The sequence below is a fragment of the Melanostigma gelatinosum genome (assembly GCF_949748355.1).
Source record: "Melanostigma gelatinosum genome assembly, chromosome: 16".
In the NCBI taxonomy this organism is placed as follows: domain Eukaryota; kingdom Metazoa; phylum Chordata; class Actinopteri; order Perciformes; family Zoarcidae; genus Melanostigma; species Melanostigma gelatinosum.
Genome location: NC_136649.1, coordinates 23,275,474 through 23,302,485, shown reverse-complemented (window position 1 = coordinate 23,302,485; position 27,012 = coordinate 23,275,474). Strand labels below are relative to the sequence as shown.

The 27,012-nt window shown below is 47.4% G+C and overlaps 2 protein-coding genes across 2 annotated transcripts in view; one reads left to right on the top strand and one right to left on the bottom strand.

Moving 5' to 3' along the window:
- The window catches only part of slc4a11 (solute carrier family 4 member 11), a 69,941-nt gene extending 68,886 nt beyond the window's left edge, over positions 1-1,055 (bottom strand). The window contains exon 1 of the mRNA XM_079286177.1: positions 918-1,055. Coding sequence (XP_079142303.1) covers positions 918-954 — 37 coding nt within the window. The 5' untranslated portion in view covers positions 955-1,055. The remainder of the gene's footprint in view (positions 1-917) is intronic.
- Positions 1,056-16,873: 15,818 nt separating this feature from the next.
- On the top strand, positions 16,874-23,260 carry ky (kyphoscoliosis peptidase). Its single transcript, XM_079286773.1, has 7 exons — positions 16,874-16,987; positions 17,822-18,387; positions 19,980-20,094; positions 20,452-20,569; positions 20,916-21,107; positions 21,218-21,408; positions 21,583-23,260. The coding sequence occupies exons 2-7, from the start codon at positions 17,842-17,844 to the stop codon at positions 22,908-22,910; spliced, it is 2,490 nt and encodes an 829-aa protein (XP_079142899.1). The 5' UTR covers positions 16,874-16,987; positions 17,822-17,841; the 3' UTR covers positions 22,911-23,260.
- Positions 23,261-27,012: the final 3,752 nt, after the last annotated feature.

Sequence of the window (27,012 nt, the reverse complement as noted above, 5' to 3'; positions counted from 1 at the left end):
AAGGGTTGTGTACCACAAACAAAAACACGCACACACACTCGCTCAGATAATATTCCCGCACTCGCATTATCCCACATAATGTCCCCATCTCTCACACACACACACACACACACACACACACACACACACACACACACACACACACACACACACACAGGCAGCCGCATCACACCTCCAAATGGTCTCTGGTCTCTCAAGAGGACTTTCAGTGATGAGGGAACTCGCTGCTCTCCTGTGGCTGTCACCAACACCAATCTAGTCTCACACACACACACACACACACACACACACACACACACACACACACACACACACACACACACACACACACACACACACACACACAGTGCTTCATGTGCCATGTCCATCCCTCTCCGTCTGGCAAGCGCACTTGCACGAGCCCCCCCATCAGCGCAACACATGAGAAAGTGCATCGTGAGCTCTGCATTCCGTCTGCCGCTGCTCGGCAGGTCGACCGCCTTTGGCTTGGTGGGTGTCACTTCTAAAAAAACGGTTCGGTTCCTAAACTGAAGCACTACGACGCAGGAACCACTTGTGTCGCATACCAGACGTGAACAACAAGAAGAACAACCAGAGAGAGAGAGAGAGAGAGAGAGAGAGAGAAAAGAAAAAAGCGGCAAACACGCACTCGTACAAAAATGCAGCAAAAAACAATCACACAAAGATAAACCACATCTGCATTTGTGAAAGCTTCTACAACTCCACCTCCTCTGAGAATAAAATGAAAACAAGTATGTCCAGTGGGACACATGCACAAACCCAAACAGGTGGGCTGCACATGTATGTGCACAGGAGGGGTTCTGGTTTCACGAGGTAGGGAACCCCCAAGGTTCTCCCAAGTCAACGACATGTCGTGCACAGCTGAGGAGCAGTTCTGAGAGCTTTGATCCACTTACCCGAAGGCACAAAATGTAGAACTTTGTTGGTCTCCATGGCTGAGCAAGAACACACACTTCCTCTCTCCAACCGCCTGCCCCCCCCCAAGTCAACCCATCATGGTTGTGTTATCCTGCTGATGAGTGTGAGATCACCTCTGCTCCCTCTGCTCTGCTCTGTGTCTGACTGCCTCTCAGACACATGCAGTGACTCAGCCTCACTGTCTGCCTACTCGCTGTCTCGCCGCTGGGTCCTAGTGCCGCCCGCTACCTTTCCAACCCACCTCCATTCTGGAATTAGTTGTAAATACTGATCATAGTCTGAAATGAAATGCACAGAAAACTAAATGAACCCCGCTTACTGTCTCATATCTGCATCAGGTATGCATCTTTACATTCCTACGAGCCCCATCAGGTAACATACAAGTAACGCAACTTCAGAGCTCGTGTTGTTTGACGTGAGCGGCCGCAACGCTGTGAAACGGGTTCTCTGGGCTCTCCGGGATGACTGCCAGGCAAACAAAGAACAACGTCAACGACTCTTACCTACTCCAACTTCGTTAGACCTCGAGGCTCGGAGCAAACAGGACCTTCACCCTGCAGACCAAAAGTCAACATCGACTTATTTCAATCTATGTCCGTAAGCAACATGGCAGTCATACCTGAGCTAAACCGCGATGCTTTACTGAACATAACCAAGTACACTTGTTGCTTAAACACGACGTTAAACATCGGTTTAAGACCGTAGTCCCTTGAAAGCTCATTGAGAATGTAGCTGACTTGTATGGGACGTCATTTCGTAGGATACAGGGTCCATATTAAACACCATGTAGACCGAGACCAAGAACGAGAAAACATTGCATCGATTTACACTGTTCCATGTCTCAAGATGACCAGGTGAGCAGACTGTTACACGGGTTTTCTTTTGTAATGCAATAATAAGCAGGTTGGATTTATAAACACAGAGGCCACTGGATCAAAAGGTTCATCTCCCACCCTGAAGTAAATGCTCTGTAATCAGCCAGCACATATAACATCATGTGTGCGGGATGGCCAACTCCAAACTGGATGCTGAAAACAATGATCTTTGAAGAACCAAGGCAGCTGTGCCCAGGTTATGTAATATCCAATGCTTTATTGTGAAAGGAAATGACTTTTAAACTCAAATATCTTGCTCGCGCCCACATTTCTCTTGAAAGTGAACCCTTGTTTGTTCATCTCTCTCAGCTGCCAGCTTCAGTGTGGAGCCGGTTTGCAGTAAAGCATCAGCTCAGTGCCTGTAGGCGTCTTAACAGGTGACTGACAAAGATCAAGTATCATGTCACGCCTGTGCTACCGTCCTCTCTCAAAGCCATACTGCTGTCCTCAGCGTGACACACAAGGACCCCCGCACCCCCAAGGACCCCCGCACCCCCAAGGACCCCCAAGGACCCCCGCACCCCCAAGGACCCCCAAGGACCCCCGCACCCCCAAGGACCCCCGTACGTTTAGTGATCAAACCTGCAGAGAGAGAGAGAGAGAGAGAGTTGGCACTTGTCATAATATCTCGAGAACATTTTTGACTCCTCATTATAGCTACTTTGTAGCCAGAAACCAGGCTCCAGAACAAAACAGCTGTTAAAAAAACAAAGCAGCTACATTGTTTGAAAAAGAACAGCCTTTCATCACCTCACCTACAACTTTTAACGTCAACCGCCCCGATGTTCCACCCAAACCTCGAGTGAAACACTTGGGTTCTCAGCGGAGGAGGAGGAGAGCAGGAGGGCATCACGGAACCTGCCACAGACATGTGCTCAGCTGCTGGTGACACGGAGTCCTTCTACTCACTCAAAGTCCAGCAGCGACGAGCACCAGCATCTAAATCTCTGTCCCCGTTTCCATTGGGCTCACAGTCATTGCTTTCATAGAACCACATCTTTGTACCGATATCCAGAGCATCAATGGAGCGGTAAACAAGCATCTGCTGTGTTAGTGGAGTGATGGCCACACTGAGGATGAACTCTCCCTCTGAGCGAGCCCTTCTCTAGTCTCTAGTAACCCTAACCCTAACCCTTCTCTAGTGGCTTGCTGCTGTTAGACCGGAACCGGAAGTTGCGGTTGTTGTTGTGGCGGAGAAAAGCGACGAAAAAATCCGTATATAAAGCGCACCGGACTATAAGCCGACGCCTCAAAGCGCGGGGTAAAAAGTAGCGGCTTATAGTCCGAAAAGTACGGTAATAATCAATTATGACGTAATTTGTGTTCGTCTAAATCAGCGGTTCCCAAACTTTTTAGGCCGCGCACCCCCTTCTACATCCCGACCTGGTTCGCGCACCCCCCCCCCCCCACCTTAATAAAAAAAAGAAGCAACAGAGCCTTTTAAGCCTTCATAGCCGCATACGAATCGGACCAATGAGAGAACAGTTTGCGCGCGCGTGGCATTTGTTTACAAGATTTAGTCCGCTGTTAAATGTTGCAGTGTGAACACAAACCGAATAAAAGGGGCAACTGCAACATTGTATCATATTACAGCTCACGTCTTCGGCGATTGTGTGCGGTAGCCCCTTTCTCGCTATTCTGTAACCAGATATGAAGCCCGTAGTGCGTCATTTATAGACCCAACACATGAATGAGACTCCAGTTGTTTTTGGCTGTTTTGTAACTCCTCCAATTTCGATATAAAATATGTAAGGGGCTTTTGACTTGCACTGGCATGCTTGGTGTTCAGGTGGCGACGTAAATAAGAGCTTCAGACTGTTAGCCAGAACCTCACTGCACACCACGCACTGTGGCTTTGGGGAATCTGCGTTGCCAATCCAAGTGAAGCCCAGACACACATACTTTTCATCATATTTCCTCTTTTTTTTCCCAGTCTGATCCTCTCTCGTTTCCTCTTTTTTCACCTTGACTCCGCGATGGGCCGATGTGCTCCCGATTTGTCTGTGCTATCCCTTCCTCCTTTTCGGTCTCCTCCGTCTCATCTTCCTCTGACTCTGGCTCGATTTCTTCTCCCGGTCTCTCCCCAACGCACCTCTCCGTTCCCCTCGCCTCCGATTCCTCTCTCTCTCTCTCTCTCTCTCTCTCTGACTCTCTCTCTCTCTGTCCCTCTCCTCTTTTACGACTGATAGCTTCAGATGTCCCACCCGACAGTTTCCCCGATTTCAGCCAGTTTAGCATATTTGCATGAATGTTGCTGAATGCATGAAGTTCGCTGTTAGCTGAGGTTAGCTGAACAAGCTAGGCTCGCTAGTGTGTACGACTGGCGGCAGGCGGCAAGTCTGCCGGAAGGAGCTCAAGTGCATTTATTAAATTGTACGTTTTTAATTTTAAATGTTACAAAGGGAATTTTTATAATTCATGTTTTTATTTTGTGAAAAATCCCACTTTTTAAATTAAAATTACATTTTTTTTAAATATTTAATATTATTACACCATCAGACCGCCATTACACTTTTCCTCTCGCGCACCCCCTAGAGGCAGCTCGCGCCCACACTTTGGGAATCCCTGATCTAAATGACGGACAACGAGAAAGTGGAATGCAGCTGCAGCTGCTGTCCAGTCGGGTGCCATCGTCTCCCCACGGGGAGACGATGGCACAGCCGGCGCAGGGAGACTTTCCGCTGATCATGCGACTGCATGTGGAGCACGGGCCTGCAGAAAAGATGCGTTTCCACTGATTTGTAGTCCGGTGCTGTACATGACTGTGCTGCTGCAGTGTGTGTGTGTGTGTGTGTGTGTGTGTGCGTGTGTGTGTGTGTGTGTAAATTAAGGGAAGTCTGTCTGTTTTTGTTCATCCCCCTTTGTTGATGATGTTGTTGTTGATGCTGTAGTCTGGCACAGCAAGAGAGAGCGAGGCGCAGTGATAATCATAATAACAAAGGAGAAAAGAGAGATGAAGGAAACAGGAGGAGGAGAGAGAGACGATGAAGAGGAGGAGGAGAAGGAGGATGAGGGGATCAGCTGGTTCTTGTTACTCTGCTGCCCCCACACATCACTGCAGGAGCTCTCAGGATATACCATCCCGCAATTCCCACTGTGTGTGTGTGTGTGTGTGTGTGTGTGTGTGTGTGTGCTCAGTGCAGAGCTATAAGTATTGCCAGGGGGACGAGGGCATATTTCAGGTCACAAACTAGCTCCAGATTTAATTTGGAGGAAGAACAACTTGATTATATTCTGTGCCTGAGATGAGGCAGGTGAGCACACACACCATCAGAGGATGCAACGCTGCCTTCCATTTCAACTGGGAAGTAGCAATTTCCCAGTTCCCACTCGGACATTTCGACTGGACCGCCGCCTGATGTCGGATTTTCGACTCGGAAAGTCGGACTAAACATCTAACCCCCGAACTCAAAATCCAAGATGGCTGCTCCGAGCATCAGTAATATCCTGTTTATTAGCACTTCTGTCCCACTTGTGTCTCATTGAACCGGTCATGCATACAGTACGGTCCAAGTGATGCCTGTGCACATGTTGCTGGGGTGTAATTATACACAGAATACTACCATAGTGTACTGTTATCTATGGTACTGCTATTAACCGCTAACCTGGGTGTGACGTCGCTCCCAGCCCGAACGGAGACTCAACATGTGGCTGTGAGGTGGTCCATCACACAGTGGTAGCTCAACCATTTGGTCAAATCAAAGAGTAGTCTGACATTATTACTCAGTTGCGTTGTGGTTCACATGTTGTAAGTAGAGTCATTTTCTTTCAGTCACTATTTCTTTCTGACCTCAGAAGATGCTCCAACGGTTTAAGTGCAACACCACATTGTGAGTTTGCTCGACGTGATGTTGGGATGAGCTCTCCCCGTCACACTGCTGGCAGAAGAAGATGTGCACTTTGACCTTCCATTGTCCTGAACCATCAACTGACACCTTTGTATGACCTTGTTTTGTAGCTACAGCAGAACTTAAATCAACCCTCACTCCATTGGTCGGGTTGATCTGTTGATGCTCAATCGACAGTAATAAAGTCAGCTTCCTGAGTCTTTCTCCGTCCTGTGCCAAACCAATAATTGGCTAAAAGAACACAATGCTACAACAGAGTCAGCGCTCCCTGAACGCACCTCATTCAGCCGCAGCAATAAGTAAACCAGCGCCAGCGCTGCTCCTGTTGGTTAACTCCTTTGTTTGGCATCAGAGTAATGGCTGCCACAGTTTGACAGAATCAAATCCTCGACAACAACGCGCTCCAGCAAAGTGCCACGCAGTAAATCCCCCCCGCTCGCTCGGAGTAAGCCGTCCTGGAAACCTGCGTGACAGAACCGCCCGGGATGTACAAGACATGAGAATCCCGGTGCAGCAAGCGTGGGGGAGTTTCAGCCCTCATCTAAACGGGGAGGCTGACTGAGCAGCGCCTCGCTCACACAGCTCACACAGCGGCCTGCCTTGCTCAAGAGCACGTGACTGGCACTCACTTTTCCCTTCTGCTCTTCCAACAGGCTCTCCGATTAGAACCAGCAACCCTCTGCTCACAAACACACTTCTCAACTCTCTCTCTTCCTAATATCCCCATGACATGTTCATCACAATGCCCAAATAAAGATGATTCATTCATCCCCAAAGGGATCAGGTAATAATGACACATTAAAGGTTTATTGTATCGCTGATGCAACATAGACAAAGGATGACGAAGCAAAATACCGTGAATGTAATCCAACACACTCACCAGGAGAGACGATGTAGAGCGAGAGACAGACACACTGCCCCCTGCTGGAGGCCACACGGCCTCGACAGACGCTTCTTCAAAACATCTCGTTTCTGTTCCAGGGTTTCTTCTGTGGTGCCTGTTTTCAAAGTGAAAGTGAAAATGAGTAGCAGATGTATTTGTTCATAGTGAAACACAGAGCGTTATCTCAGTGAAGCAGCACGGATCCTCCTCCTCAGACAGGACGACATTGTCCCACAGACAGCAGGAAGTGGTAGAGTGGCTCATATCTCCCTCCATCCTGAACAAAACGTCCACATTGAAGCTGAATCGTCATGGTAATGAATCTAATCATACTGCACGTGCTCTGACCTGATGTGTGGTCATTTTGAAATCAATACCCATCTCTTTGAGAAAATGATAATTCCCTGATGTTCATCAGCCAAGACTCCAGCTCCTACTGTGTGCTATTCATGTGTGTTTCCAGGAGTGCGTGTCACCTTTATGAAGGTAGATGAAGCTGTCTCGTTCTGAAAAGAAGCCTTTGCTCGCAGACGAGCGCTTCTGAAGAAACAGAAGACGATGAAGTCTGCGCAGCCTTAAGGTTCTGTGCACCTACAGAGCGCTCAGGAAGCGCCACAGTGAAGGCCAACGGCACCGTGCTGTCTCGTGCTGCGAGCAGGAAGACAGCAGACACACCGGGAGGAGGTTCCTCTCCTCCGGCCTCGCATCCTTTCTCAGATGCTGGCCGAGTGCCGCTCGCCGAGGAGAACAGAACGCGTCCGTCATGAAACCGCACGCAGACAAATCAAACAAACAATCTGACTGTAGACACGAATGATTTATCGGCGTGCCGGTAGATCGTAAACTAATATTTACAACATGATTTTCCATGCATTCTTTTTTACAAAGTAGCAGCAGATGCTCACATTTGAGAAGCTGGGACCAGTCTGGATGGAAACTATACTTCCTAGTGTTAGGGAGTATATATATATATATATATATATATATATATATATATTTATATTGTTGTGAAAACATCTCCTTCAAACAACTGTTTCTATTCCAGATGCTTTACAAAAACTACACTTAGAGGATTACATTTTACGGCATCATGATAGCGTTATAATTTACCTTCGGCATCATAATGTATCTCAATGCAACCTCCAGTAATACCAGGCGGCAACCTCCGGTCCTGCAGAGTACAGCTGATGAGGACGTGTCTTAAAGCTGCATTCTCTCTAGTGTCCACCAGGGGGCGACTCCTCTGGTTGTATAGAAGTCTATAGAAAATGACTCTACTTCTCTCTTGATTTATTCCCTCAGTAAACATTGTAAACATGAGTTTATGTCTCAATCTCTAGTTTCAGGTCTTCTTGAAGTGTTTAGTATTTAGTGTAGCCGTCACGCGAATAAAATAACATTATAAATACAAGTTCGTGGTTACTGTAGAAAGATGTAAGCAAGATAACATTTGTATTTCTGGACTATTACTTGGACAAAAACATGAAAAGCTGAACGTGGCTTTAAATTCAGATTTTTGACATTTTAAAGATTTTAGAAACCAATTATTCTCGAATGATTTGATGGATAAAACATCCTGTAATTCTCAGACTTGTTGCGTTTTACTTGTCCTTATAATATGTGCACATTCATATGTGCGAACTGCAGTTTCACACCACGACGTGTCTCTTTAACGTGACAACGTGCTTCTAGAAGCGACTGAGGGAGCCGGAAGCTCAGCTGTGTCTGAGCTGATCGATGAATGTCTTCACCGGCAGCGACCTGATTCGACTGCAGTCCCGCCAGACAGCCAATGACGAACGACACAAACAACTCACACCGTCACCCGAACCCCCCACGCGTCCTTGAACACACCACTGCGTTACGTAAGACGCACAAGAGGCTTCAGAGGAGCACTGAAGACCTCTGACCTAAGATCCGTTACGACGACACACATTCAACACTGAACATATTCAAGAGCTCGGGTCAGATAATGACTCATACGCAATTGTAAGTTTTGAAAAACATTTTTTCCAAGGTCCATTCTGTGAAACTTGATGATCTGAGCCTGGAAACATTCAGAAAAAGCTTCTTTGTAACTCAGTGAATTGTATGTTCCTCCAACTGTGTTGCTGGGTTACTGCAACAATCCGGGCCAACGCTGCCATTGAATAATCACTGTACGCAACCAACCAATTCATCTGCAGATTATCTTAAGAATCAATGGACACGGCCCTGTCGTAACATCAGTGCATTCAGCCGGTTGAATAGTTTGGTTTCTGTAGAAGAGAAACACACAAACACTCACAAATCACTGTGAGTCTGAAGATCACATCGTGTGTTGGTCCTGAGGAGAGACTGAATGTTGACCGGGTTTTATGAGGGCAGAGAGAATGAGATACAGATGAAGGACTGGAGATAAAGTATGGATCCCTTTCTTCACCATGTAAAGACAGCGTCACATGACCAGTTGTTCTGTAACAGGGAGAACGTGAGTCACGCTCCCTAACTACAGCCTCTCTGCCCTGAACTTCTGTGGTTTAAATACCAGAGCCGACTTTTTATATATTCATTCAAATCTCATTTTTTATTTGTTTATTTTGGATTTTTTATTTGATGTTGTTCTTTTTATTACATTGTATCATCACGATGTACCGTTCTTGTCTCTTTTTTTATGTCCGTAATATTTCACAGCATCCGGTTTGTGCCGGATAGGAGGACAGGACTTGTTGACATCACAATCCCGATAAACAAAGTCAAAAAACAAAAGAGCTTTGAAGATACTGTTGCGTAAAGACGTTTTCTAAATGTGCGCTCTACATCACGAACAGGGTCACGCTGTATCCTCCAGAGCAGGTCAGCATGTAGAACATGAGGCTTCTCAAGTCCACCAGCAGCTCAGGATGGACGCGTCACAGAGAGGTGATCCTGGGACACACAACCCAGGACGTGTGGGAACAGTGATGTTTGGGGAAATGCAACGGTAAAAAGGAAAACAGATTTTGTATTTATTTTGTGAGGATTCAGGGCTGCAAAGCCTCTGCTCTGCAACGACCAATTAAAAATACAAGATAAGGTTCAAGAGGCTGATCGAGTCGTTACAATTACAAGCTGCTCGACTTCATTTTGATGTGGTTCAAAGGAAACCAGCCTGCAAGCCGACAGGATGAAGGAAACCTGTTTCACATCACACATCAGAGAAGAGTTTACATGGTTCATACATGTACCTTCATAGAAACAGCTCCAGCTACATTATTATCATTATTGTCAATTTAATATCGATGATTTCTAATCAACCGATGAACCGTTGAGTCTGTCAAATGTGAGACAAGAGTGAGAAATTCACTCTTCAAATGTCTTGTTTTGTCTGATAAACACAAAAACATTATATTCATAGTCACAGCAAAGTGAGAAAAAAGAGCAAATCTTGAAATGTGAGAAGATATGAACTGCATGTTTGCTCAATAAATGACTTGAATGATGAATTGATTCCACAACGTTCTGTTGAGCCAGTGATGGATTCATCAGCTGCCCACTGATCAACGTGAAATCTATTAGAATATGTCACAGAATCGGAAGAGTCAGTTAGAGAAACACAGCTGAAACCGCAGTGTCGGCACAATAACAGCAATGAGTTGTCTTTATAGATCTAACGGTGAATGTGCTGATCTGCTCCACATCTTGGTGTGTTTCTTGGGGTGCGTTTGGAGTTCAGATAAGTTACCTCTCTTCTAAACCATCGTTGAGAATCTTGTGTTTTAGTCACCGTATCGGTGACCACTGTGCTGAAAATATAACTTATTTTACTTCCTAAACATGTGAACGTGAGGCTGCAAAGCATGGAAGAGCATGACGTTCTCACGACGTTCTCACGATGCCACATTTGACTGTTTGTTGGACTTAAAGCCGCTTGTTTGCGTGTCTTGGCAGCAGCCCGTCAGTCCCTCCATCCACACACAACCAGCTCTGCTGTGTTCCTCACACATCACGTCAGAACACGCGACGTGTTCCTCACACGTCACGTCAGAACACGCAACGTGTTCCTCACACATCACGTCAGAACACGCAACGTGTTCCTCACACATCACGTCAGAACACGTGACGTGTTCCTCACACATCACGTCAGAACACGCGCCGTGTTCCTCACACATCACGTCAGAACACGTGACGTGTTCCTCACACATCACGTCAGAACACGTGCCGTGTTCCTCACACGTCACGTCAGAACACGTGACGTGTTCCTCACACGTCACGTCAGAACACGTGACGTGTTCCTCACACGTCACGTCAGAACACGTCACGTGTTCCTCACACGTCACGTCAGAACACGTCACGTGTTCCTCACACGTCACGTCAGAACACGTCACGTGTTCCTCACACGTCACGTCAGAACACGTGATGTGTTCCTCACACATCACGTCAGAACACGTCACGTGTTCCTCACACGTGACGTGTTCCTCACACGTGACGTGTTCCTCACACGTGACGTGTTCCTCACACGTGACGTGTTCCTCACACATCACGTCAGAACACGTGACGTGTTCCTCACACATCACGTCAGAACACGTGATGTGTTCCTCACACATCACGTCAGAACACGTGATGTGTTCCTCACACATCACGTCAGAACACGTGACGTGTTCCTCACACGTGACGTGTTCCTCACACGTGACGTGTTCCTCACACATCACGTCAGAACACGTGACGTGTTCCTCACACATCACGTCAGAACACGTGACGTGTTCCTCACACATCACGTCAGAACACGTGACGTGTTCCTCACACATCACGTCAGAACACGTGACGTGTTCCTCACACATCACGTCAGAACACGTGACGTGTTCCTCACACATCACGTCAGAACACGTGATGTGTTCCTCACACATCACGTCAGAACACGTGTCGAGAGAAAACCTGCACAGATGTCAACACGACAGAGGAACATGTGTGACTCCGCTGTGAAAGGCGTGACCAACAGCGCAACATGTTTGATTTGCACGTTCTGTCACCAGAGAGGAGCATTTTATTCAGCTCTGAGACGAGTACAGTAAGAGTACAGTAAGAGCACGGTAAGAGTCCGGTAAGAGCACGGTATGAGTACGGTAAGAGCACGGTAAGTGTACGGTAAGAGCACGGTAAGAGCACAGTAAGCGTACGGTAAGAGCACGGTAAGCGTACGGTAAGAGCACGGTAAGCGCACGGTAAGAGCACGGTAAGAGCACGGTAAGCGTACGGTAAGAGCACGGTAAGCGCACGGTAAGAGCACGGTAAGAGCACAGTAAGCGTACGGTAAGAGCACGGTAAGCGTACGGTAAGAGCACGGTAAGCGCACGGTAAGAGCACGGTAAGAGCACGGTAAGCGCACGGTAAGAGTACGGTAAGAGCACGGTAAGTGTACGGTAAGAGCACGGTAAGAGCACGGTAAGAGCACGGTAAGAGCACGGTAAGTGCACGGTAAGAGCACGGTAAGCGTACGGTAAGAGCACGGTAAGAGCACGGTAAGTGCACGGTAAGAGCACGGTAAGAGCACGGTAAGCGTACGGTAAGAGCACGGTAAGCGCACGGTAAGAGCACGGTAAGCGCACGGTAAGAGCACGGTAAGAGCACGGTAAGCGTACGGTAAGAGCACGGTAAGAGCACGGTAAGTGCACGGTAAGAGCACGGTAAGAGCACGGTAAGCGTACGGTAAGAGCACGGTAAGCGCACGGTAAGAGCACGGTAAGAGTACAGTCAGAGCACAGTAAGAGTACAGTCAGAGCACAGTAAGAGTACAGTAAGAGTACAGTCAGAGTACAGTCAGAGTACAGTCAGAGTACAGTCAGAGTACAGTCAGAGTACAGTAAGAGCACAGTCAGAGTACAGTCAGAGTACAGTAAGAGTACAGTCAGAGTACAGTCAGAGTACAGTCAGAGTTTGCAGGTTGTCCTGCAGCACTTCAACGAAACACTAAATGATGCAACAGTCGGGAAATATTAGCCTAACTGTGCAAAGCAGTTGAAACTACATCATGGAGGCTGTTTCTTGATGAGTCTTGTTTCCACTCCTGCCTAATTTCCCTCTTTAGCAAATTGGCCCTCTGGTGCAGTTTGTGTCCCATTTAATTCAAGGAGAATATCTCTCTCCATCTATCTCTCCATCTCTCTGCACGCACGCGCGCGCGCGCACACACACACTGCACTTTAACTCTGTAGACAGCTATGACTTGCATGCCATCATGCATGACAAGTAGCTTCAGTAGTTTGCATCATGAAATCATTTTTTGGAGTTGTGCAAAATAAAAACACAGTTCTCGAATGTCACGACAGTTGACCCGCGTGTGAGAACACGCGAGCAAGAAGTTAAAGGCATCTTCTTACCTGCAGTGAGTCGACTGACTGACCCCCCCCCGTCGCCTCTCCGTCGTCCTGCACAGTTTCCAGAACGTCCATTTTCTCTCACCAGCTTTTCTTACTTGTTTCACAGGAAACGAGTAAAAAACGAGGCGTCTGTTTCGTCCGGTGGCTGCATGAAAAGATCCAACAAAGAAAGTCACGACAGGTCATCGTCAGGTGTTGCTGACAGCACGCGCCCGCCGAGTGCCTGAACCAGTGACCCCGCCCACCGCACCCTCACAGGCACGAGACCGGTCATTGAACGTGACACCTGCCCGCAGCTGTGCTGCAGTGAAGGTTCAACCCGCTCACAACAAACACGTGCTCTCAATCACTTCTGCTGCATGGAGCAACAAGGAACCCAGAAAGGAACCCAGAAAGGAACCCAGAGGTCACCTTCATGTCACTTGAATGCATCGATGTCAAAGAATTCATGAAAAGAAAGGTGTTCAGTTGCTGCTGATGCTTTTTAGATGTTAGGAAAGCAGACCCTGAAATAATCTGATTTTAGTCACTTTGCGTCCCTTGTGACTGTTCTCCGTCTCCTTCTGGTCCTTTCGTGTCTCTTTGTAGTCGTGTTGCGTTTCTTTTGTGTGTTTCTGGTCATTTTGTAGTTGTTTGTAGTCGTTTGGTTGTTTGTAGCAGTCGAGTGTCTTTAATTGTCACTTAGTCTTCGTTTGTAGTCGTGTTCTGTGTGTTTCTGGTCATTTTGTCGTTGTTTGTAGTCGTGTGGTTGTTTGTAGCAGTCGAGTGTCTTTAATTGTCACTTAGTCTTCGTTTGTAGTCGTGTTCTGTGTGTTTCTGGTCATTTTGTGTTCGTTGTCTTTGTTTTATGGCTCTTTGAGGTCATTTTGGGTCGTTTGTTGTCATCTTCTTGTGTCTCTTTTTTTGTAGTTTTTTGTCTATTTTAAGATGATTTGCATCTTTGTTGCTGTGGTTAAAATTGTGATGATGTAAAGTTGTGGCTATAAAATACTGATGATGTTCTATGAGAAATACACCACAACTATTTCCCAATAATCCAGAATGGATATACAATAAGAGGTATTTGTACAGTACAGTAGCTTGTTACCAGCATTGATTGGTTTTTTGACACAATGCATTAAAATGACAATATACAAGCAACCGATTGTAACCGAGGCCATGTGTCCATGTGCTGTTCTGAAGCTGCTGGAAGAGGAGGCTGAGGCGGTGGCAGGTAGCTGGATACTCACGGCTCTTTCATTGCTCAGGTACAGATGCAGGTACAAAGGTGTATCCCAGAGATCTGATCACGCTGTATTCGTATCTGTAGGTGTGAGTCAGCCCTTTGATCACAACAGTCACACTGCACACTGCAACCCCCCCCCCCCCCCCTTACAGTTTGCTATGAAAACTAAAAGCCAAGTTAGAAATCTGTTCAGAATGTAGCTGCAGCATCAACAACACAGCACGAGCACGGTAATGACTGAAGCACCTTTCTATGGTCTCATGTTCAGAGGAACTCATTCACGCCTTCATCTCCAGCAGCGTGCAACGCGCAACACGTTCTGACTGCAGCAGCTGCAACGAGAAACCAAGACAGCGAGGACATTACGCTCCCCGGTAGTTACAGAATAGAGCTTTTTAACGTGGCTGCTAGTTTATACATCACATAACAGCCGAAGGCCAAAATATGTTTTATGTTTGAAGAATAGAAACCCACTTCATCCCTCAGATCTCAAGGAAGCAGATTTTGTGCCTCCAGTCAGAAGTAAACATGGTGAAGATGGATACGCTGCACACACACACACACACACACACACACACACACACACACACACACACACACACACACACACACACACACACACACACACACACACACACACACACACACACACCTCATGATACGCTCCACATTTAGCCCTTTTCAAGTCTAAATGTCATCTTATTGGCCCATGCTTTGATACATTTCCTCCGATGCACCTTTATTTAATTGATTGTTGTTAAACGTGTTCTTTCCTGTTAAATGCTACAGTTGACTTGTTTACGTCCAGATTGCGATTCAAATCAGCTTGAAACTAAAATGATTGAGTGAGAATGTAACTCAGGTCCACTGACTCTGTCTGGATGTTCAACATCTTCAGTTCAACATCATCGTGTCACTGGTTCTTCAGAGGCTGAAGAAGAAGAACTCCAGAAAAACAGTAAGAGGACCTTGAGAGTTAAAGAACAGCGATGAGTAGTGTACACTGGTCTCCAAAGAATAAGAATAAAACATTTACATGTACAGAATAACTGCAGTCATCTCTGATGCCAGGAGGAATGCGTTGGCTGTTATTTAGTGCTCATGTGTGTCGATTGATGTCTGATGTCTGATGTTACATGGTGGAAGGTCGCTGAATACAGTGGACTGACTTCTAAACTCACAAACTCCAGAAGGAAGTGAAATACATATTTTCTCACTAAAATAAATTCACTAAAGCCTGGCAGCAGATACATCTTCCTTTTTCTTTCAGCCTGCAGTGATTTCTCCGGCATATCAACGCTTCACATCTCCCCCTTCGTGTGTTTCACCTCTCTGAGTTGGAGAGAACCCCCCCCCCCCACTCTAATAAGCCGGAGTGAGATTCCTCGGCTGACAGCTGTTCCAGTTGGCGTTCTTACTCCTCGTTTCACAGTCAGCTGATCAGGACCCAGCGTCGAGGGACGGACATCAACGCTGTTCTGTAACACCGTGATCAACCAACAAGTTCTCCTTCCGTCTCTTCATTCTTTGTTCTGATCAATTTGACAAAAGCTGGATCCACATTTCCTTTCTCTGGTATTTATGCACGAGCGTGTCAGAAGTTCACAGCACCAGTGAACCTGGTACTTGTATTTCACTTGAATATTTCCATTTTGTGCCAATTTATACCATTACTCCACTACATCTCAGAGGGAAATACTTTACTTACGCTGTCAATTGTTTCCAGGTTTTCACAAGATACTACTGTAATATTACAACATCACCTTACTGTCAACGTGAGGTGGAAAATAATCTTTTTAACCTCCCGGTGAGAAATAATGGAGATGAGAAAACTCTGAAAATACAAAAACATATTTAATGAACAGACGCTTCAATAAGAAGCTGAGCGGATAGAGCTCTTTCCCCACAGATGGTTCGGTGGTGGAACCACAATGAACAGACAGAACAGAGTATATATGCGCGACATCTCGTATCCTCTCCCTTCTCCATCCACTTCCTGTCCAGTGGAAACCACGTCTCTCCAGATGTGTTGTGACAAACTGAAAGATGCTAAAAAAGCAAAATATTTAAAACCAGAATCCAGAAACACCATATACAATAGTAAAGTACATTAAACTGCTGAATAAATACTTGAAATACATTTTGCTGATACTTTTACTTCAGTAAAGTTTTGAATGCAGGACTTTCAGTACTTCCACAGTGTGGTACGAGTACTTTTACTGAAGTAAAGGATCCGATACTTCTTCCACTGGCTGCTCCAGAGTAGCCTATGACGGTCTTTTCAGGTTTAAATGTTGTTTTGTAGTTTTAACACGTTGTTCCTTCTTCATGAACGCGGTCTGTGTTTGGAACTGTAGATGTCAGCATTTCATGTTTTGAGACTGAGCTGTGTGCAACCATGAAGACCTCCTCATGATCTGATGATCAGCTTACATCAGACGGGTGCCTCGCAGAATGCTGCTGAGATGAATCAATGGTGTATTTCTGCGTGCGTGTTAGAAACGGGGGTGACTGAGGGTCTGATGTTGACCTCCATGAACCCTTCGTCTGGCTCGGACCCCTCCGTCACGTGCCAACCTCCCCACCCGGCCACACACACACACATTCACACTCGCGCTCAGATATTAGCAAATGCACGTACGGAGCACATAAACACGCACACACACACGCACACACACACTCCTCAGTTGGGGCTGACTCTATTGGCTGGTCTTAACTGCTGGGTGGTATTTTTAGGCCTGTTATTCTGGGCCGGTGCTGGCAGGCCACTGGGGGAGTATATAAGTCTTCCCTGTAACCGGGGACCACTGAGAGCACACAGTGGAAACATCTCCGCCCGACACTCCAGCAAACATCCAGCAGCCATTTGAAATCCTCTCAGGGTGAGTCAAATACTCGCAGACTTTTAGAGATGGAGCGGCACTCAAACCTACCTGGACTGGGTTCACGCCTTTCTTTTTATGTGTAAATCGAACATGAACAGAGTCATCGTGGTACTGAACTGCTGTATGCTGTTTTTTGGGGGGTGGGGGATGAGTGAGTGTATTTTAGCATTGTGATCGGATTAACTCCAACACGAGTGGTAGTGGTAGCTCCCGCACGATATCCTGCGGGAGCTCTGCCTTAGTACTCCAGGAAGGTGAGAGGTCAGGGTCTGCGTAGTGCCACGGAGCCGATAGGGCCGAGTGGCCGAGTGGTCCCGCTGGGCCACACTTGAGCCTTGGCAGAGACTTCGGCCCGAGGCCTCAGGTTGAAGGACGCTCAGTGTCTCCGCTGTGCCGACCTGCCTGAAGAGCTCCAGTCAACGTTCACCAGCGTGTTCACGCATGCTGCTGGTTTTTAGGACGCGGCCGTCGATCTGCAGGTTCTTCACAGACAGGAAGTGATAAGGTCACACTCGTCTGGTGAGGGCTTGGACTTTCTCTGCGCTGCTCGCTGTGACAGTGACTAATGATTCCAACCTTTGCCTTCATTTATGGTCATGAATAGACATGCTATAATTGCCAATTCATCACTGTCTTACACAGAATGTACGATATAGAAGATACTTCCTGCATCACTCAGTGCAGAATGTATCTCCATCACAGCCGCCATGTGTTTGATTGTAAGCTGTTGAAAAGGCCCTGAAGCTCTGCTCAGATATTTAATGATGAGTATTAGTGATGAGAAACTGTCTTCTGTCTTGTTTGAATAGTATCTACCTTCTCTTTGGTTAGGAGGCCATGCTTCCAGCATAATGTCAGCTAAAGTTGCAATTCAGAAGTTCTCCTTCCCCTTCTCCTGTGCTGCACGCCTTTCTCAGCAAGATGAGGTGACCCAGGAGGGACGCGTTCAGGTGAAGCTCCATGACCTGCAGGAGAAGCGGGTCTTAAGCGAAGCGAGCCCTGTCGCTGTGACAGGAGCTCCGGCACAGAATGAGAAGCAGGCCCAGAAGAGTCCAAAGCCTCCTCCTGGGGGGGACAGGCCGGCTGCCCGGGTCCTGGTCTGCACCAACGCCTGCCAGAGCGCCGTGATCTCCAGGCTGACCGTCGAGGGTGAAGATCAGCGCCCCGTGGCGAAGAGGCAGCTGTCGTCCGAGAGCGCGGCCAGGACCATCACCGTGGTGAAGAAGAGCGCCGTGAGGAAGGAGGCGGAGGAGCACAGGTACCTGAAGCCCAAAGCACACCTGGGACAGAGGGCGCCCCCTCCGGCGGCGGGAAAGAGGCGGCGGCGAAAGGACCTGTTCACCAACTCGGAGGTCTTCAACAGGGTCGACTCTCACGTCATCAGGGCCGGAGCAGAGGTGAGCACGCACACAGAACATCCTGGTGCAACACAGCACAGGAAGTACCAACACGGCCACTTCTTATTGACAACAACAGAAGCTTTAACCGAAACAGAGAGCAACACAAGTGCACGCTTCACATGTTAAGCTGCTCAGAACATCACGGTCAGCTCATCCTTCCATCAGACGAAACACCCACAGCGGGCTGAGAGTCCGGGTCTGTGTGCTGCGGAGCTCTGCAGGAGCAGCATTGAGGAAATGATGACGTCGACTCAGCTGCTGCAATAAAAGCAGAACGGACACGTCGGCTCTCAGGCAGCACATCGTTGAGCAGAGACCGGTCACCTTTGTTCACAACACTGGATGACACGGAGAGATGGCAAACAGGATGCTGCTGCAAGAGCAACGAAAACAAGAGCGACTGGTTTACATGCAGACATACAGACCGCATCTTTAGACAGCTGTGTGATCAACACTTAAGGACGAGTCAACCTATAGAAACACCTTTGACCCCCCCTCCTGTGCCCCCTCCTCTCCAACTCTCTCCACTCTCTACATGGAACCCTTGGCACAAGCAATAAGAGAAAGCTGCGATATAAAAGGAATTCTGATCAAAAATAAGGAACATAAGATAGCGTTATACGCTGATGATGTATTACTGTACATCCGTGACCCAGATATCTTCCCAACCTTTTGGAACTCCTTGATAAATTCGGTACATATTCAGGATACAAATTAAATATGCAAAAAACTCAAATATTACCATTTAATTACAATCCTTCACCTTTTATAAAGCAAAAGATCCCCATTAACTGGTCACAAAAAGCAATTAAATACCTCGGAATTTGGTTAACTCACTGTACTAGTGATCTGTGTAAAAAAACTACGAAATTGTAAACAAAAAAATGAAAGAAGATCTGAGTAATTGGTCAGCTATTGAACCTCAGTGTGAGAATTGATATTATAAAGATGTCCATTTTACCGAGACTACTGTATTTATTTATGTCACTGCCAGTTAAAATCCCAGCCAGACATTCCAGGACTGACAGACAGATGGACAGACGGAAGGAAAGCAAGAGTTAAATACAGCACGTCAAGCATCAGTGAGGAGGGAGGTGGTATGTCTCTCCGAACCTTAGAGAGTATTTCCATTCAGCCCAATTGAAAATAATAGTTCTTTGGTGTGATAAAGGTTACGAGGCTCAGTGGAAGGAGATGGGAAATGAATGCAAAGGTATTCCAGTACAAGCAATGATCGCAGACCACAAATGAATGTTAACTCATCGCGCCCATCTGAACCCCATTGTCTCGTTCACCCTGCACACCTGGCTGACGTTGTACAGCAACTCAATCTGTGGAGCCAGTTAAGAAAACTTAGATGGCTTCATACGACACAGAATTTACACCAAATAGTACAGATTCTAGATTCAGGTATTACTGCTTTCTGTACAATAGTTTTATTTCTTACTTGTTTAGGATCTGTTTCTGTTTTTGTTTGCAAAAAAAAAAAAAAAAACCTTAATAAAAATATTGAAGTATAAAAAAAAAGAAACACCTTTGATCTGACCGTGACTATCTCTTGTGTGTGTGTGTGTGTGTGTGTGTTGCAGCTGAAGGGTAAGTGTGTGTATGATGTGAAGACGATCGTGCAGAGCATCACACGAGGAGCCAGGAATGAGCTGGAGAGCCTTCGCTGCATCTGGGTCTGGCTGTGCCACAACATCGGTGCGTATTCTGCTGCGCTACGCTCACTAGCATGTAGATGCTGCAGCTCTGTGATACTTCACAGGCCTTTGCTGTTTTTCCTTTGTTTTGTAGTCAAATTGATCTTTTATGTGATGGACCTGCACAAAATAGTCGCGTTGTTGAAGTGAAATAATATTTGACTCATCATGTGATTTGATGTGTTTTTATTCTACCTCACCAATTCTCCCCATTTGGTGTCGGTCGATTACATCAAATCCAAATAAAAGTCCATTTTAATTCCAGTTTGTAATGCAAGAAAACAGGGAAAACAGCAGCAAGGGGGACTATACGCACAGTGCTGGATGTTTTGGGATAAAAGGAATGCTGTCTTCATAGAGTACGATGTGAGCGGCTACCTCGGCCGCTCAGAGAGGCTGTGCTCCCCGGAGGAGGTGATAGCCGCCGGGCGGGGCGTGTGCTGTGGCTACTCCAGCCTGTGTACAGAGATGTGCAGGTAAACACATCTCACGTCTCAGACTAAACCGTTATTCATTGGGATGTTCAAGAGATGTTGAAAGAATAAGAATGCAAGAAGAGCTTCCTGTGTAAAGTGAAAACATGTCACAAAATATGACTCATGTTGCAGCACATTCTCCTCTTTGAGTTCTTCTGAGTTCAGCAGCTCATTCTCTTCAGTCTTGTGTCTTCTGAGTTGCAGACACAGTTCATAGATAATGTGCTTTTATTAAAGACCTACAGCACAAACATAACCTCGGACGTGCGCTTCAGCACACCGGATAACAAACAAGAAGCGATGCACAGAAGAAGCAGTGAGCGCTCGGTGTGCTTTGTGTTTACAGAGAGGTGGGCATTGAGTGCCAAGAGGTGGCGGGCCACAGTAAGGGCATCGGGTACCTTCAGGGCCAGAGCCTGAAGAACGTGAACTCAGACCACCTGTGGAACTCTGTGCTTCTGGGGGGACAGTGGTTCCTATTGGACGCCTGCTGGGGAGCCGGACAGGTAGATGTGCAACACGAAAGCTTCATCAAAAGGTTTGCGAAGGTTTCCGTAAAGTTTGCCCTTTGGCTTATCGTCACACACACGAAACCAGCAGCGAGCTGAGTCTCAAACCAGTCTGCCGTCGCCATCTGTTGCCTCCAAGGTTCGACGATTTCTATTTCCTGACGGACCCAGAGGAGTTCATAGAGTCGCACTTCCCCGATGAGGAGAAGTGGCAGCTCCTGGACGCGCCCATCCCCCTGGAGGAGTTCGAGAGGAGGGTCTTCAAGACCTCAGCCTTCTTCACCATTGGGCTCCGGCTGGTTCAGCCTCACCACTTCCACATCGTCACAGGTCCGTCCTCAGCTCACGGGCTGCAAACGTATCAATCCTCCCGTTCCGACGTCATCGTAGGCACTGGAAATCAAATGATATGCATGTTATGTCAGTATTTGCTTCTGTGAAATGGATTCAAGCTATTATGCCGCACCAGCTCTTAAAAACACATACTTCTGGTTTCCTTCTCAGATGATGGCGAGGCAAACGTGTCCCTGAGCTTCTCCAGGCCAGCGACCTTTACCTATGAGATCACACAGCACCAGGACCTTCTACACCGTGGAGCTCCAGAGCAGAAAGACTCCAGCAACTCCTCCTTCGGCCTGCTGACGGTTTCCCATCGGAGCATGAAGCTGCAGCTGCTGCCGCCCGCGAGCGGCGTGTACGACGTCAAGGTGTTTGCCGGGCCTTTAACGGCCACCACGTCTCTGACTTGGGTCTGCTCCTTCACGGTGGAGTGTCCGATCCCCAGGGCCATGGAGGAGATCCCAGAGAACCCCTTCTTGTCTTGGGGCCTGCAGCCCGTGGCCGGATCTCTGGGCATCGCGGGCAGCAGCCAGGGCAGCAAGGCCGCCGAGGCGGAAGAAGGCGTCTTCGAGTTGGCGTTGAAGACGTCCAGGCCTCTGATGGTGCTGTGTGAGCTGGTCCACCCGGGGCTGGAAGCTGCTGTGGCCAAGCGCTGCCTGGCTACGCAGATCCAACCGGATGCCCTGACCTGCCACGTCCTGTGCCCCCTGCGCGGCTTCTACCGGCTGTCGGTGTTCGTGCGAGACTACGAGAAGACAGAAGTCAAGTTCCAGAACGCTGGAAACTTCCTGTTGCACTGCAAAGGGAAGGTGGTCGGCCCGGATGAGCTCTACCCTCCTAACCTGAGCTCGGCGTGCGGGCCGGGGACCCGCACGCTCGAGGCGGGGCTTTCCAAATTCAGCCACACGACAGCGCTGGTGAGCACCCAGCAGGGCAAGTGTAACGTCACCTTCCACAACCAGCGGGAGCTCGAGCTCCACACGGTGCTCAGCAGAGAGGAGAACAAACCGGCAGCCGTCCCGCTGTCACGGCAGCTCTTCTGCACCTACACGGACAGCAAGGTGACGGTGAGCGTCAGCCTGCCCGACGCCGGCGTGTATCGGCTGGGCCTGTACGCCAAAATCACCCCCGGTGGAGATTTCAGCCCCATGTGTGACTTTGTTCTGAGAAACAGCTGCGATCAGCCGGGGCCTCCGTTCCCCGCCGTCTACTCCGCCTGGAGGAAAGGTTGCGTGCTCTTTGAGCCCCGCGTGGGCCTGCTGGAGCCGCTGGCGTGGGTCCGCTTCAGGGCGAGGGTCCCCGGGGCCCACAGGGTGAGCGTGATGGGAGAGACGCAGACTGATCTGAAACTGAATAAGAGCAGAGTGTGGGAGGGCGAGGTCTTCAGTGGAAACGGCCTCGAACCTCTGAAGCTGGCCGCCGCCTCGGGAGACTCCGCTGACATGGCTGTTTTATTGACCTTTGACATCAAGCAGCTGGAGGGAGAAGTGTGATGCTGCGTAACAAAGTTATTGATACGGACTTCTGTAAATCACATCCACAATCATTCAGGTTTAACTGCATCAACACAGAGGTCACAGCGAGGTGGAAGGAAACCGAATTTAAATCTGCTCCTGTGAACGTGTCAGTTTGTAGCAATGAAGTGATGAAGATGCAACACCAGACTCACCTGCCAATCCTTTGGGATTCGTTTGAAAGCTATTATTTGATCCAGTGGTGCTCAGCAGTGATGTCATACCGATAAAGAGTGCATTTGTGCATTATGATGATGTTTTAAGAAATAAACCTGCATTATGAAATGATAGTTGTCAAAAAAGCGTGCAATAAAAATACGCTGTGAAAACAACGTCTACAAACTGGAGTCTTTTTTTCACACTGCAGTTTTTAATTTCCACAATTGCAGTTTTACTGGTGGAATGGAGGCCTGTCAATGATGTTACAACATTTGTTTTAATTCTAATTAAAGGTTAAGGTGCCGAAACATAATAATAAAAATACACAAGTACTATCAACGCAAAACTGCTTGTATCCAGACCGAGGTTTTAATCGTTTTGAATCTTGAATGAGTTTTTATTTTTATTTCAGTGTGCTTATAGTTCTGAGGTTAGCTTCAGTTGGTCTGACGTGTTTTGGTTTTGTTTGGGCAGGCAGAATGTCTCTCCATAAGAATATATTAAAGTTTACATCAACATACAGAACGCATGGGGAGGACTCTCGTGTCCAATGTTTCATCCTCATAGTGTCTGACCGCCATCCGTTGTAATATTGACTTGAACTTTGACCGTATTCTTGCGTTTTCCTTTTTTTGGTGAGATATATTTCAGCTAAAAAACTAAAACTAAAATTGATTTACGTTCATTTTATTTACCAGTTTAGTTTTTATTAAAGGACGTAGTTTTTACTATAATAACCCCGATTTGGACACAGCTTAAAAAAACTAATTAATATTCAATGACTATTTTAAAAACGAAAGGTTTTCACTCCGTTAGTTTGTTAAACACAGCGAGCGTCTGACAGCAGCAGTATGCGTACCTGCATGAGGGTTGCTCTCTGCAGTTGAACTGTATTTACACAGAGCTGGTTCTGTTACTCAGCCGATCCTCACTGATGTTAATGGGGTAGACAAAATAATAGAAACACTGGTTCAAACTCGACGTCCCATTCAGCTGGACAGAAGTCAAACCCAGAGGCCAGTTGTTGTTGTTGGGCTGAAGGCCGGCGGCGCCTTCCTCTCCATCGCACCAAAGCATGCAACACATGAGCTCATCTGAGAACATCACAATCCCACTTAATGAAAGTGATCAACTGTAACACGCAGTACAGTGCACTATTGTTACAGTGACCCCCAAACCCACCCTGCAGGATTTGGCAGACGCCAGCGAGAGTGATGAGTGTTTACATGCGGCTGTCATAGTAGCCCGCAAATAGCCTGAGTAAAAATACAACGGCGGGGCGGCGGGGGGGCTAATGGTGGGAGCGACATGGTGAGAGTGTGTCAAGTGTATCTGGGGGGGTCTTGCCTTGAGTCGCTGGGGAGAAACTGGCAGCAGGAGAGAGGCGAGGAAACGCTGATGTCAGAGGTGAGACATGTGGAGGACTGTATCTGCCTGGCAACAATACAAGGACACACACACACACAGAGACACACACGCACACATGCACACAGGGACACACACACACACAGGGACACACACACACACACACACACACACACACAGAGACACACATGCACACAGGGACACACACACACACAGGGACACACACACAGAGACGCACGCACGCGCACACACACACACACACACACACACACGGACACACACACACACAGGGACACACACACACACAGGGACACACACACACACACACACACACACACAGGGACACACACACACACACACACACACACACTCTGCAGACAGTACTCCTGTTTAGTCTGTTGGTGCTGATACAGGTTCGGATGCAGAGTGACAAATGTGTGGCTGCTGACATCTGAGAGCACAACAGTTATCACACAAATCTTTCATGAAGTGAGAAAAGAACAAACAATGATCAACCATATCAATATTTAATGGGATACGTGGTGCAATAGAAACAGTTTGATTATAAAAGCATCAGTCACAGGATAAAAACAGAAGTTACAGTAGTTTTGGTGCAAATGCAATTCAGTTTCTGTGAACACCCTCAAAAGTAAATGTGGAAGTCAGTTTGGCACTTCTGAAGTGAGTTATGTTTTCCATTGGACGGCCTGTCGATAGAGGAGAAGGAATGAGCCCTTTGCTTTTCCCCCAGATCTAATTCTGTCATCCCGACATGAGTCGCTACGTTACTCGACACAGAGAACAACCTGCGCTTGGTTTTCTGTACACGACTGCGCGGCCGGCCGGTACGTAGCTGCAGACAGAAGATATTAACCACAATTTCACCCGCATCTTCTGCTGTCACACTCGACTTTCATTGAGGCAAATATGTAACCTCAGGAAAGGAAATAACAAGAACAGCTGAGGTGATTCCCTTTGAACCTCGATAGGACAGAACAGCCCAAACAATTAGTACCAGCCGAGGAATGTTTGGGACGGTTCAACATTATTTCCAAGCCGCCCTCTCCAATAAGCACAAAACACCTGAAACATATCCACTTCTCCACACAGTTGGTCCTTTTGAACACCGGAGCCAATCTTCAAAACTACAAAAGAACAACCCCCCCCCGATATAAAACCAATTCACACCAAACTTTGTTTTTGTCCGATAACTTCAGCGACAGAGTGGCTCCACACACGGGATGAAGACAGCAGGGTGCTCAGTGAGCTGCGTAGCGGTCACACTGAGAGGCTTGTGGGGGGCTCTTTGCCCCCCCCCATGTGCAATATAAGTAGGGGGTCATTCAACAAACTCAATCCTCTTTTTGTTTTGTCTGATACCAACTAGGGCTGGGCATCAGAGACTGGTCTCTGTGTCCTCATTCATTAAGAGGCAGTTATTGCAGCGCAGCGTTAAATAGTCGTAAGTATACAGATGAAGGGTCCAAACGGAATGGCACCCAGCCCGTGTTCCAACATCTGTTTTGGTGAGTTTACCTGAGTCGCCCCGAGCCCCCCCCCCGTGTGACCTGCTCTACCCTCTGACTTATTAACAACACATTGCTCCAGAGACTCTCTGGATTCCTTTCAGCAGCACTGTTGAAGGACGGATCCTCTGAATGCTGTTCTCAGCCGGAGCCAAGGCACTGCTGGACCGGACCCGACGTCTCACGACCGATCACATTCTCTTCTGATCACTTTCTTTCTTTTGCGAGAGGAGACGTTTTGCTCGCATCTAGAATTCTCAATTCACAGTCTTACAAAAATACTATTTGTCGGTAATTCAAATTCCTTCGCAGATATGTAAAATAAATGTGATTATTTTCTCTTCCTTGTACCAGTCTGGTGAAAGGCAATTTTATTGGGAATATAGGCGGTATCATATTCACGTGACATCTCAACACATGCAGACGAGTGTAGCTGTGTAGCAGTAGTCGTGTGTATGTGTTAGTGGGCATCAACCCTCGGCTCTTTAAGGACTCCTTTGTCATCTCTTGGCCAAATATAGTTTCCTCTTCGCTGCTCTTTGACGTGTGGAGCAGGTTTGTGGAACCTTCTGTCTCCCAAACGTCAGCCGCGCAACTACTTCACTGTCAATCAAGGGAACTCTCTGCAGTGTTACAGAACGACAGCAATGCTGCTCACAACAGAGAGCAACCCTGACACGTTCAACAGAGCAGCCCGCCTTCTGTCAACAACGGATTAATGCTGCATATTATCGTGCTCCACTTAACCCCCCCCCCCCCCCGGGATCTCTTTGCTGCATCACGTTGTCATTTGTAAGCGTGGCATCTCACCTTGCAACAGAACCATTCCCTTGATGGTGTTTTGCGAGCTACAAGCAGTCAGAGATAGAAGAATCCAAGCTGTGAGAGACTGCTCATCTGGTTGCTAGGCGTTGTCCTTAAAGAGCTTTTGAGGGTACTGTAAGTACAATATATATATATGTATATATATATATATATATATATAAAAACACGAGGTACAATTGCACTTCTTTGATAGCGTAAAAGAGAAG

Excerpts from the sequence above, each read along its gene's own strand:
- ky (XM_079286773.1), top strand. The coding sequence starts at position 17,842 with ATGTCAGCTAAAGTTGCAATTCAGAAGTTCTCCTTCCCCTTCTCCTGT. Across the intron at positions 20,095-20,451 it reads CTGGCTGTGCCACAACATCG|AGTACGATGTGAGCGGCTAC; the intron begins GTGCGTATTCTG and ends CTGTCTTCATAG. Across the intron at positions 20,570-20,915 it reads CTGTGTACAGAGATGTGCAG|AGAGGTGGGCATTGAGTGCC; the intron begins GTAAACACATCT and ends TTGTGTTTACAG.